General features: G+C 37.9%; 1 protein-coding gene across 1 annotated transcript in view; it reads left to right on the forward strand.

The window, feature by feature from the left end:
• Positions 1 to 11723, forward strand: part of LOC140161195 (prokineticin receptor 2-like) — an 86580-nt gene extending 74857 nt beyond the window's left edge. The window contains 1 exon segment of the mRNA XM_072184644.1: positions 10827 to 11723. Within this exon segment, the coding sequence (XP_072040745.1) occupies positions 10827 to 11583 (757 nt within the window). The 3' untranslated portion in view covers positions 11584 to 11723.
• The last annotated feature ends 640 nt before the right edge of the window (positions 11724 to 12363 follow it).

The raw sequence follows: 12363 nt of genomic DNA on the forward strand, positions 1-12363 counted from the left end.
AGTGACGTCAAACTGCGTGTCTGTATGTGAGAGAGAGAGAGAGAGAGCGTTCATATTGTGCCACCTTCTAGCCAGTCAAATTATGAAATCACCCACCACTAAATGGAAAATGTCAAATGTCCAAATTTGGATTCCACAGGGGACAAAAACTGAAAAAATGTCTGAGTTTCATGAAATGGTCTCAGATTGCTCCGCTTGCAGAAACATTAAAAAAAGAATAGTTTACCATATCTCAGGTGGTTTATTACCTTGGTAACATGGTCAAAAGATCAAAATCCATTGAGCCCTGCTAACCTTGACCTATTTTGTGATGTTAACTCAAAAACAATGTAACTGTTCTCATTTGAATTTATTTTGTCCAAGTGGACACATGTGGAACCCAAAATTTGACCTTTGACCAAGAACTGTATGTCGGAGACAGTCAAACTATACTTTTTTCTGAATCCTTATGATGAGAGCAATACAATGATATGATTTCTAACATTTTAACAGGACCAATTTTGAAATTCCACCCCTGTATAAGGGGCCATTTTAGATTTATGCGAATTAGGCACTGTTCAACAACTTGGATTTTCGGGGACTTTTGATGTGTTATTTATTAAGCTTTTCTGAAATGAATGGTGATTAAATGGATTCTGTTGCAATTAGTGGTGGCTTAACCCCTTATTTTTCTTAATTTGAATAGCCTATTTATATGCGAGCATAATTATTATGTCATGATTCCGAGAACGGCGCCCGCGTTTTAACACTACAAAACCTAAATAGCGCAGAGACATCACTACAAATCTTAAGGCGACAAGCAATATAGCTAAGTGCAGATGAATGTAGATCTTTGCCAACTATCTACTTATTGTTGTCCGAATAAACTGGATTGTTCTTTCCAAAGTACCACATAGCGCACAAGCCCATTGGTCAAATCTCAATTGCTGCTTTTGCTTCCATCACCACTGAACATTGTTATTGGCAAGTTGAAAGAAACAAACGAAATGCTACAGAAGAGAGTGACTTAGTTATCTGGATTTTCCGTTAACGATATCGCTTTAATAATGCATATTTAAATCCAAAAGAAGAGAAGATTAAACAGAATTAATAATCAGAGTAGCTGGTTCAAAAGGTATTGCAAATGTTTGTTAACTACAACAACCGCGTAACATATGTTTGTTCTACACGCACTCGTCTACGTCTCTAATGACAGGGAATAAAAAGTCAATTATCAAAAAATGGCACGATTTCGTCGAAACTGGTCTCATCTTATACTCCCCTTGACATAGGAAATCGCCAATATATACGTAATTCACAAATTTAGTGTATGTTTGTATTTTCATGTCCCCTTTCAAAGCTCATACAGCCAAAGTCAAATAGAAATTTGTACAACAATAACATTTGACCCATGATTTCATCCGATTCTGAGGTTATACATTTCTTATTTAAATTATTTGGTTTACCATGAGGAGTAATTTACGACAAATTTTGATTGAATCGGTGCATTTTGAAAATTTGGCTTCTATGCATGAGGTATTTGACACGTGACCTTATTACTCCTGAACTAAGCACCCTAGTGCACTATGACAATTGACTTGGAGTGAGAGGAACGATTGTGCGGTATATTACAACATAAAACATATTAAATTTTGGCCCTTTATGACTTTCGACCCCTCGTGGAAAGCATAAAGGGCATAGAAAAATGGAAACTAGTTTTATTCTTTGATGTGTATAAAGGATGGCCAAAAAATTGGTTCCACTAATGAAGGAAAGTTAGATGGTAACTCAAAAAACACCCCCATAGCGCCCCATACTATATAAAGATCGCAAAAGCAGCAGCACATGCTTTTTCCAAATATTACTAAGTATATTTCCCGTATACCTACATGTCGATAGCCTGCTGCAGATAGCTAAATATTCGACAACGCACTCTATTTATGCAGTATCAATTCTAATGATAAGCCAATGTTATGGTCCTACAATCAGCTGTAGTTATTTGGTGATTTATGTGAGAGATTTGGCATAGGCTACTGCTGCTGTATGGTAATCCTGAAGGAGGGAATGTTTTATTTTTCTCGTTGGGATATTTACTCTAAACTAGGTTTATGCTTGAAAATGATCTTTTAGTCAGAAATGATCGATACCGACAGTTAAGTTTTTCAAAAATAAAATTGAATTCTACCCTTGAATTCAATAACTTACGTCCCTGGTGATTTTTCTACGAACCATTACGGCTTTCGTCAGCGTGGCTTTAGTTGATTAACACAACGAGGAAAGTTAATGATACTTTCTGACATTAATAAAGCAGATATCATGTGTTCCTCAAGGAAAGTGATGGTATTGATTGCTTTTCCCCACTCTGATGGATACAGGGTCAGTTTCCGTCCTGCTTCTGTATGGGTATAAATATTTCAAGATGCATGTATTTTAATTACTCAGAACTTGCCTCTTGTAAAGACAACAAAGTAGTTACTAGAAAGGCAAGAGCAATTCAACTAAATAACCTGGATGAGATATCGTAGGCCTCGAAAATAAGCACGGATATTTCTGGGTAATTTAAGTACTTTGCCTTGATGTTTTTGGGACACTCACAATTGCTTGTTTTTGGTTCGAATGTCAAATTTAAGGTTATATAGTCTTACCGAATACGAAGTTTGTATCGGCTATAGCAATATTTGTGAACTGTTTCAGCTGATAGCATTGTTGGCACTCATTGTGAAAAAATGGAACAAAAGAGGATTTACCAGGCGAATGAGCCAAGGGGCAGATGACTAAAACATTTGCTTATCAACTTATATGCCGGGTAAATTGTAAATATTTTGCAGGCTACCGTATTTGCCCTTGCTGCCTTATTTCGAGGGCCGATAGAAATCACTCCAGAAATATTGTTTACTTCCTGTAAAATACACATAAAGCCTTAAAAGTATTTGATGAACGCGATCGCAATCAATCATATTCTTCATTTAAAATTGTGGATTGATAAAGTATTGACAAATTGATATCTAGACACTTGGTCCGTTGGGAATAAAGTGCCACAGTCGGCTTAAATCATCACGTACGCTCATCTTACACCAATGCGAGGATATGAAAATATAACGCTTGCGTGAAACGCTGTAATGAGTTCATTTAAAGTGTGAAACGACGCGTCAATGTGTCGATGAACTGTGATCAAAAATTTGTTAGTTACTGACGGAAATTTACCGCAGCGTGAATGTGGCAACTTACAAAATCAGTCAGTTAAGTGTCTGTGTATGAGTCTATGTGAAAGTCAGTGAGAGGTCTGTGAATCAAAATACACTGATTAAGATGTTTTATCAGCGAATAAACTAATAAAGATTGTTGATTATTAATTCCAGTTTCCGCAATGGGGCATGCCAATCAAATTCTGGCTCATTTAGGAGTTACAATGTAGGTAGGGGTGTCTTCAATAGACGAGGTACAATACACACCAAGAATCAAAGGATGGTACAAGAGGATATCTAGATTCTACAGGATACCTGAAGAAGTTACAAATATTACATTTTTTGCAGTAGGGATGTCAATGATTAATTTGTGACTCAACACTAGGAGTTACAAATTTACATGTACGAAAGATTTTGACCGAGCAATTTGTGAGTAAATGCTACAAAGATTCTTTAACACAAATTAACACAAATGTCAATAATGATAATAATAATAATAATAATATAATGAAAGAAACTATGAACATATGGAACATGTAGAATATTTCGAACAGATTTAACCTAAAAAACCCACCAAGAACAATATTAAAGGATCTTCGATCATTGCGCTAAATTCTTTCTGGACTGTTATATCACCTGCACGGTAGACAGGTAAACAAACTCAAAAGCACTTTTAAGTATGATGGGTCATCTTTTTGTATGGTTCTTCGTTTGGAGTAAGTTCATGTCTGGGGGCGCTCAATAAAAATAACTGACATTATTGAAAAAAGAAAAAAAATATTGCTTTATATTTGACCGAGAAAATTAATTTCATAGCAAAAAGGTGTATCTCTGAATTGTGCTGATTTTAACATGTATCGATCGACTTTTAGCGCGACTAAGCATTTCTAAAGAATCGGTTGTCCAGGTGGCTGACTGTTTGAGCTTTTTCAGCATTTTTCGGATAACTAAAATGAATTTGTTTTGGCAACTTTTACACTATTTTTGAGTTGTCCAAACTTACTCCTTTTGAATTGCGCCAACAAGGCGAACAAGTCATTTCTATGAGTGTAACAGTCACTTTCCATGACAATACTTCTGAGATGTGGGATAATTCGTTAACGAACCGAAATATAAAATAAGTACTGATAATACTGTAATCGAAATATCATTAAAAAACTTGTCCAACTAAATTACATTGGTTTGAGCTGCCAGTGGGACTGCTTTCGATCCCCAGGCTTCTAGTCTGAGGTGAGCTCGAAGGCATGTTCCATATCGATTGCCTTTTCGCTGATGGATTTCAGACCAAGTTAAACAATATACGGAGTCATTGTATTCCATCTGTGTTGTGCTAGGGTATATTCAATTTCAAGATTTATAATGTTCATGTTTACTGTACTCCAGTATAGCGTACTTAGAAATTTACTTTTTTAGGTTTTAATTTTTTTAAGTATCAAACTAAACACGACCTATTGATACACACACAACAGTGTTGAATTAGCCGTAATACATTTTCAGTATCTACAAGTATAGGCTACTAACTTCATACTTTAATAACGCTGACAACGCTTGAATGTTTTATACAAATCCACGAGATTCCTACTCATAGATTTTACAGTCACTGAGAAAGTGACAACGAATTTAGTACGCAAATTAGTCAACAGATTTTCAACTTTGTTCCAAAATGCAATTCATAAGTGATTAGTTGGACTAACAGGCACAATGTAACCCGTAACCTTTAAGAAACCACGTAGTAGTAATTAGGGAACAAACGTGAATCTCTGACCTTTCATGACTAATCACATGATCTTCAAAATATGTTGTAAATTTACAAAGTTGAAATGTAACTATAAACATAATGAAAAAAATATACATTCACATACAACCGGATAAATCAATAAAGCTTTACAATATTGTATACTGTACAGTCTATATATTATTAAATGCTTTTGCAAAAATAGCCAAGGTGGTTTAAATCAGCACATACAATACAATACAATACAATACAATACAATACAATACAATACAATACAATACAATACAATACAACCAATCATTTATATAGCGCCCTCCAAGAACCACAGCGCTTTCCAAAAAGAACATAATAATAATAATATAATATACATTGGCATTCTACACAATAAACAAAACAATTTCCAGAAAAGCAAAGAATTCAACAAACAAACAAACAAGTGAGTTTTTAAATTGGTTTTGAAGATGTCCAATGTTTTGGCCTGCCTGATGATTGGAAGAGAATTCCGTAGACGAGGACATACAATGTTCGCTTTTAACAGAGCCAGTCAATATTCTAACCAATTTGTAATGGGCTGACTCTTTCATTGGCAATAAACTTTCCACTCTGTAGGAAGAGCACATAATTATAATTCATTGTTGTCTTGTCGTATCCATTACATAATAAACACAGCAGCTATCTGTCCGCAGCAGGTTAATTACAGAAAGAAACGCACATGGCGTAATACGGACTGGCCCAAAATTATTGGCGCCCATCAGTGTTACAATTGGATATAACAATATTTCATCACTTGTTATAAAGCACATAATTACTAACTTTATTTCAAAGATTACTTTAAGCTTTAACATTATACACTACATATTATGTGGGAAGAATCTCCAGCACAATAATTACAACCGACTTCTTATATCAAACATATTTGCTTGTGTGTTGGTGTACTTGCTTATGTAGTGTTACGAGTGTAATTTTTTTTTAATGTGCTAGTGGACGGTATGCTAATGGTAAACCAATTATTTTAACTAAAGCTATAACGTCTTCTACACCCAATGTTAAAATGAGGCATTATAGTCAATTCTTATTATTTCAAGAACGGAGCGGTCAGTATGTAATAGCTGTTTTGCCCTCAACCATATTCAGTTATTTAATTTAGTTTGGTTCGTGCATTTACAATATCCAAAAAATCAAGTTCTGACAATCAGGGACACCATGTACACCTACAAATTAACGTGTACTTATAAAACCAAAGAGCTTTATCGAGTACCATCATCTTTATTTCTATATACTCGTAGCATGATTGCTATTGTTACCAAACTTCTTAGTCAAAATTACAGTAGAAGGACTACTCTTTCCTTATATTTGAATAAGGCGCTGAGTATAATACACAACTAGAAGGCTATATATTTGTACACAAATACGGCTATACCCGCATGTTATCGGTGTACCCAAACTTACAGTCCTTATTTGCTGAGGACTTAAAATAAAGAAATTGTAAAAAGTCGCCCAATTGGGCAGAAAATGTGTAAAAAGTGAAAGTCCAAGTCACAAGCTTTAATTGAAAGTAGGTTGCACTGTCGTAGCACTTAAAATAAAGAAATTGCAAAAGTCCCCTCTCAGAGTCGTCTCTCTTACTCTCCATAGGTTGCTGTTGTCAGTATCTCTTACTCACAGTGAGGCTATGCAATATGATTAGGGGAAACTATTCCAGAGGGAGTATGTAAATTAAATGGAACAACCATTTCAGAGGGAGTATGTAAATTAAATGGAACAGCCTATTTTGTGGCCATTTCAGAGGGAGTATGTAAATTAAATGGAACAGCCAATGGGTATGTAATTTAACTGGAACAGCCTTAACGTTGATGTCATCTATATTATAATTACACTATTCTCTGTGGATCTGTTTATAGTCCTACGTGTATGGGGTGGGTGGTAACAATATAATTCTCAGGTGCAATCTGTCTACAAACTCTGAGCCCTGCTTTATTTGATGAGAAACAACCGGCCCTTTGTTTTAACATTTGGGGCCCTGGTGGGGCCCATAATATTTGATTTATGAGGCTCATGAACATATATTGAAGTATAATTCTCAGGTGCTCTCAGTAGACTCAAGCTGGGCACTGTAGCTGGTTTATTTACTGAGTAATGGCCGGCCCTATATTTTAGCGTTTGGGGCCCTGGGGCCCATATTATGTGACACATGGGGCTCATATGTACATATAACAATATAATTCTCAGGTGCAATCTGTGTACAAACTCTGAGCCCTGAAGCTGCTTTATTTGATGAGAAACGGCCGGCCCTTTGTTTTAACATTTGGGGCCCTGAGGCCCATAATATTTGACTTATGGGGCTCATGTACATATGTTGAAGTATAATTTTCAAGTGCTATCAGTAAACTCAAGCTGGGCATCGTAGCTGCTTTATTCACTGAGTAACGGCCGGCCCTATGTTTTAGCGTTTGGGGCCCTGGGGCCCATATTATGTGACATATGGAGGTTATATATACATATGACAATATAATAATTAAGACCTATCTGTGTACCAAATCTGAACCCTGTAGCTACTATATTTGCTGAGAAACGGCCGGCCCTTTGTTTTAACATTTGGGCCCCTGTGGCCCCTAGCCTTGTAAATCTGGGGCCAAAATGAGCAAAAGGCACATCTACAACTTAGGGCCCATACATATGCCATATATGAGCCCCAGTGATCTTGAACTTGTAGAGCTAGGCTTGTCAATCTGTTGCACCATATTTTCACATTTGGGCCCCTGGGGCCCATAATATATAACATATGGGGCTCTTGGATATTTATAAATATAGAGTACCCCTAGGGCTATCACTGGACCAACTCAGGGCCCTGAGGCTGCTTCATTTGATGAGAAACGGCGCGCTTTGTATTTTCACATTTGGGCCCCTGGGGCCCGTGACCTTTGACCTCTGGGGCCAAGATGGGCAAAAGGTACTTCCACAGGGTAGGGTCCATAAGTGTACCACATATGGGCCCTGAGGCCCTTGTAGTTTTAGCGCTAGCCTTGACAGAATGATGTGTTTGATAGGAGAAGGAGGAGGAGGAGGAGGAGGAGGAGGAGGAGGAGATGAAACCACAGAATGGCACTAGAAGGCTATATATCTGTACACAAATACGGCTATACCCGCATGTTATCGGTGTACCCAAACTTACAGTCCTTATTTGCTGAGGACTTAAAATAAAGAAATTGTAAAAAAGTCGCCCAATTGGGTAGAAAATGTGTAAACAGTGAAAGTCCAAGTCACAAGCTTTAATTGAATGTAGTTTGCACTGTCGTAGCACTTAAAATAAAGAAATTGTAAAAAGTCCCCTCCCAGGGGAGGCGTCTCTCTTACTCTCCATATGTTGCTGTTGTCAGTCTCTCTTATTCACAGTGAGGCTATGCAATATGATTAGGGAAAACTATTCCAGAGGGAGTATGTAAATTAAATGGAACAGCCATTCCAGAGGGAGTATGTAAATTAAACGGAACAGCCTATTTTGGGGCCATTTCAGAGGGAGTATGTAAATTGAATGGAACAGCCAATGGATATGTAATGTAACTGGAACAGCCTTAACGCTTCACGCTGGTATTTCCAATTATTATATTATAATACGGATATGTCTGTTTAGTCCTATGTGTGTGGGGTGGGGTGTGGGTGTTAGTAACAATATATATAATTCTCAGGTGCTATCTGTGTACAAATTCTGAGCCCGGAAGCTGCTTTATATGATGAGAAACGGCTGGCCCTTTGTTTTAACATTTGAGGCCCTAGGGCTCATTATATTTGAGTTATGAGGTCCATGTACATATGTTGAAGTATAATTCTCTAGTGCTATCAAGCGACTCAAGCTGGGCACTGTAGCTGCTTTATTTACCGAGTAATGGCCGGCCCTGTGTTTTAGCGCTTGGGGCCTTGGGGCCCATATTATGTGATATATGGGGCTCAGATGTACATATATCAATGTAATTTTCAGGTGGAATCTGTGTACAAACTCTGAGCCCTAAAGCTGCTTTATATGATGAGAAACGGCTGGCCCTTTGTTTTAACATTTGGGGCCCTGGGGCCCATTCCCATTGTATTTGACTTATGAGGCTCATGTACATATGTGGAAGTATAATTCTATAGTTCTATCAGTAGGCTAAAGCTGGGCATTGTAGCTTCTTTATTTACTGAGTAACGGCCGGCCCTATGTTTTAGGGTTTGGGGCCCTGAGGCCCATATTGTGTTACACATGGGGCTCATATACACATATAACAACAATATAATGCTGAAGACCGTTTAGTGTATCAAATATGAACCCTGTAGCTGCTTTATTTACTGAGTAACGGCCGGCCCTATGATTTAGCGTTTGGGGCCCTGGGGCCCATATAATGTGATATATGGGGCTCACATGTACATATAACAATATAATTTTCAGGTGCAATCTGTGTACAAACACTGAGCCCTAAAGCTGCTATATTTGATGAGAAACGGTCGGCCCTTTGTTTTAACATTTGGGGCCCTGGGGCCCATAATATTTGACTTATGAAACTCATGTACATATGTTGAAGTATGATTCTCTAGTTCTATCAGTAGACTCAAGCTGGGTATTGTAGCTGCTTTATTTACAGAGTAACGGCCGGCCCTATGTTTTAGCGTTTGGGGCCCTGAGGCCCATATTATGTGACACATGGGGCTCATATATACATATAGTAGTATAATGCTTAAGACCTATTAGTGTACCAAATCTGAACCCTGTAACTATTTTATTTGCTGAGAAATGGCCGGCCCTTTGTTTTAACATTTGGGCCTCTGGGGCCCCTAACCTTTAACATCTGGGCCCAAAATGGGCAAAAGGCACATTGAAAACTTAGGGCTCATACATGTACCACATATGAGCCCTAGTGCCCTTATAGTTTTAGAGCTAGCCTTGTCAATCTGTTGCCCTTATTTTAACATTTGGGGCCCTGGGGCCCATAATATATGACATATGCGGTTCATGTAAACTTGTATATATAGAGTACCCTGGGGCTATCAGTGTACCAACTCAGGGCCCTGAGGCTGCTTCATCTGATGAGAAACGGCATGGTTTGTGTTTTTACATTTGGGCCCCTGGGGCCCGTGACCTTTGACCTCTGGGGCCGAGATGGGCAAAAGGCACATCTGCGGGGTAGGGCCCATAAGTGTACTACATATGTGCCCTGGGGCCCTTGTAGTTTTGGCGCTAGCCTTGACAGAATGATGTGTTTGATAGAAGAAGGAGAAGGAGGAGAAGGAGATGGAGATGAAACCCAAGGATGGCAATATACCCGTCCATGCTTCGCATGCGGGTATAAATATAACCCGTTCATGCTTCGCATGCGGGTATAATATTAGCAACATAAAATCAAGTGGTGCTGGTGCAGTCAGTGTTTGCACGTTGGAAGTTACTTGCAAGGAAGTAGATATGTAAACCGTTGATGGCGGAATAACAAACAAATCACCGATGACGTTTCCAAGCTAGGCTTTCTTCTCACGGTTGTTTGATGCATGTATAACTATAGTTATTAGTAACTTAATGTGAACACTGGTGGCGCTATTTATCTTAAATCTTATTTGTATACTTACAAGGGATAGAAACCTAACTACACTTGGCTATTGGCATTAAAACTTCAGGAAAATGAATAGCAAATATCATGGAAGTTTTCAAGCAACTTTTTTTGTCATGAAATGAAAGGAATAACTCATATTGTTTATCTAAATATATACAAATGACTCCTTCAATTTGCAAACAAATTTACAGAATAAAAATGATCACAAAAGAAAGATTTTAATTCAGTGTGCAACCTGCTCGTAATGTGCAGGTATAGTATTGAAAATGATATGTATTGTTATAAAAAATAATAAAATGATCACGAGAACTTTCACCAATATATTTTTTCTTCTTTTTTTCTCCTTTTCTACAGATTTGTCGGTATATTCGATCCATTACGACCACGAATGCGGAAAGGCACCCTATGCCTCATCGTGTCCACGATATGGGTTGTGTCCATTCTTGTAGCCTTACCGACACCACTATTTACCAGAGCAACTGCCGCTCTTGAATGCGTGGGCAATTCTAGATATCGTTTAGTCATAATGTGCTATGAACACTGGCACAATCTCACCGCAAGTAAGGCATACATCTCGTTTATAACCATTTTTGAGTTTCTTCTGCCTTCCATTGTGATGGCGTTTATTTACGTGAGAATTGCACAGCAGCTTTGGTTTCACCGTCGACCGCCAGGAAATGAAACAGCCCGACACCGTGAAATAACTCTGGTCCGAAAGCAAAAGATCATTCCTATGTTAGTTGTTTTAGTAATATCCTTCGTTGTATGCTGGTCACCATATTATGGCTACTATCTAGCTATGCATCTGATACCAGAGGAATGGGAATGGGAAATGAACCAGCTTCAATTATATTACATTGTAGAAAGTATTGCAATGCTGAATTCTGTAATTAGCACAGTTATCTACTTCTTCATGAGTCCAGTATTTAGAGAAGAACTTACGAGTTTGTACCATAAATTATTACTTCCATGTCAAACACAAAGGTCAGGGTTCAAGAAAGGTCGGAGTCAGACAACTCGTACCGGAAGTAATATGTCCCATACGCATACGAGAAATGGCGCTATGCACGTGATGCCAAAAAGTAACGTGACCGCGGAGGCAAGACTTTGAGCAAATTATTGATAGCCAGCAGTGACTTTATGATTTGCTACGTGCATGCATGAAATTACGATCAAGAAGGCCTTATCATAGTTATGATAAACCTATCCGGCTATGTGAACTGTGGAGTTGTATAACGAAAGACAGAGATAAAAAGACTAAATCGCGTCTGACGTTGTCTGTCAATCTTTAGTCTTTTTATCTCTGTCTTTCATTATCGAGAGTTCACTTTTTTAGAAAATCCCGAAAGCCTTTATTTATTCCATCATAACTCTGATGACGTATCATCAGTTTGCACATTTGACGGCGCTCTTTACTGTGATTCAATATTAAAGTCATAATGTACGATCTTTTTTCAGAATTTACCTTTATTTTTTTCAAAACCGATTTTTTGGCATATTTGTAATACTTACACATGTTATAACTTAAATCTATGAGCAAACTGTCAAATTCGTCCTATTTGTAGTAAAACAGGACGATTCTGTTGGTCCGACATAAAGTCATAATTTTTTAGATTATGACTTTATGTCGGCCACGATCGCAAACCGTAGTCTCGTACAAAACTAGCTTGGTTACGCGCCCTCCACAGGTGGAGGGAGCGTAACCAAACTGGCCGCGTAGGAGACTAACTCTGAGGCCGCACTCACTGTCCTGATCCAAATAGTGCGATATGTTTCGAGTGATAGAGGTGAAGTTTATGATGTTGTTTCTTTGCAAATTCCCAATGTTTTTCGCGTCCAAATGTATTGGGAACTTTCATAATGATTGCATATTATCATTTTAGAAGAAAAA

The sequence above is a fragment of the Amphiura filiformis genome, chromosome 9, assembly GCF_039555335.1.
Source record: "Amphiura filiformis chromosome 9, Afil_fr2py, whole genome shotgun sequence".
Taxonomy (NCBI): Eukaryota; Metazoa; Echinodermata; class Ophiuroidea; order Amphilepidida; family Amphiuridae; genus Amphiura; species Amphiura filiformis.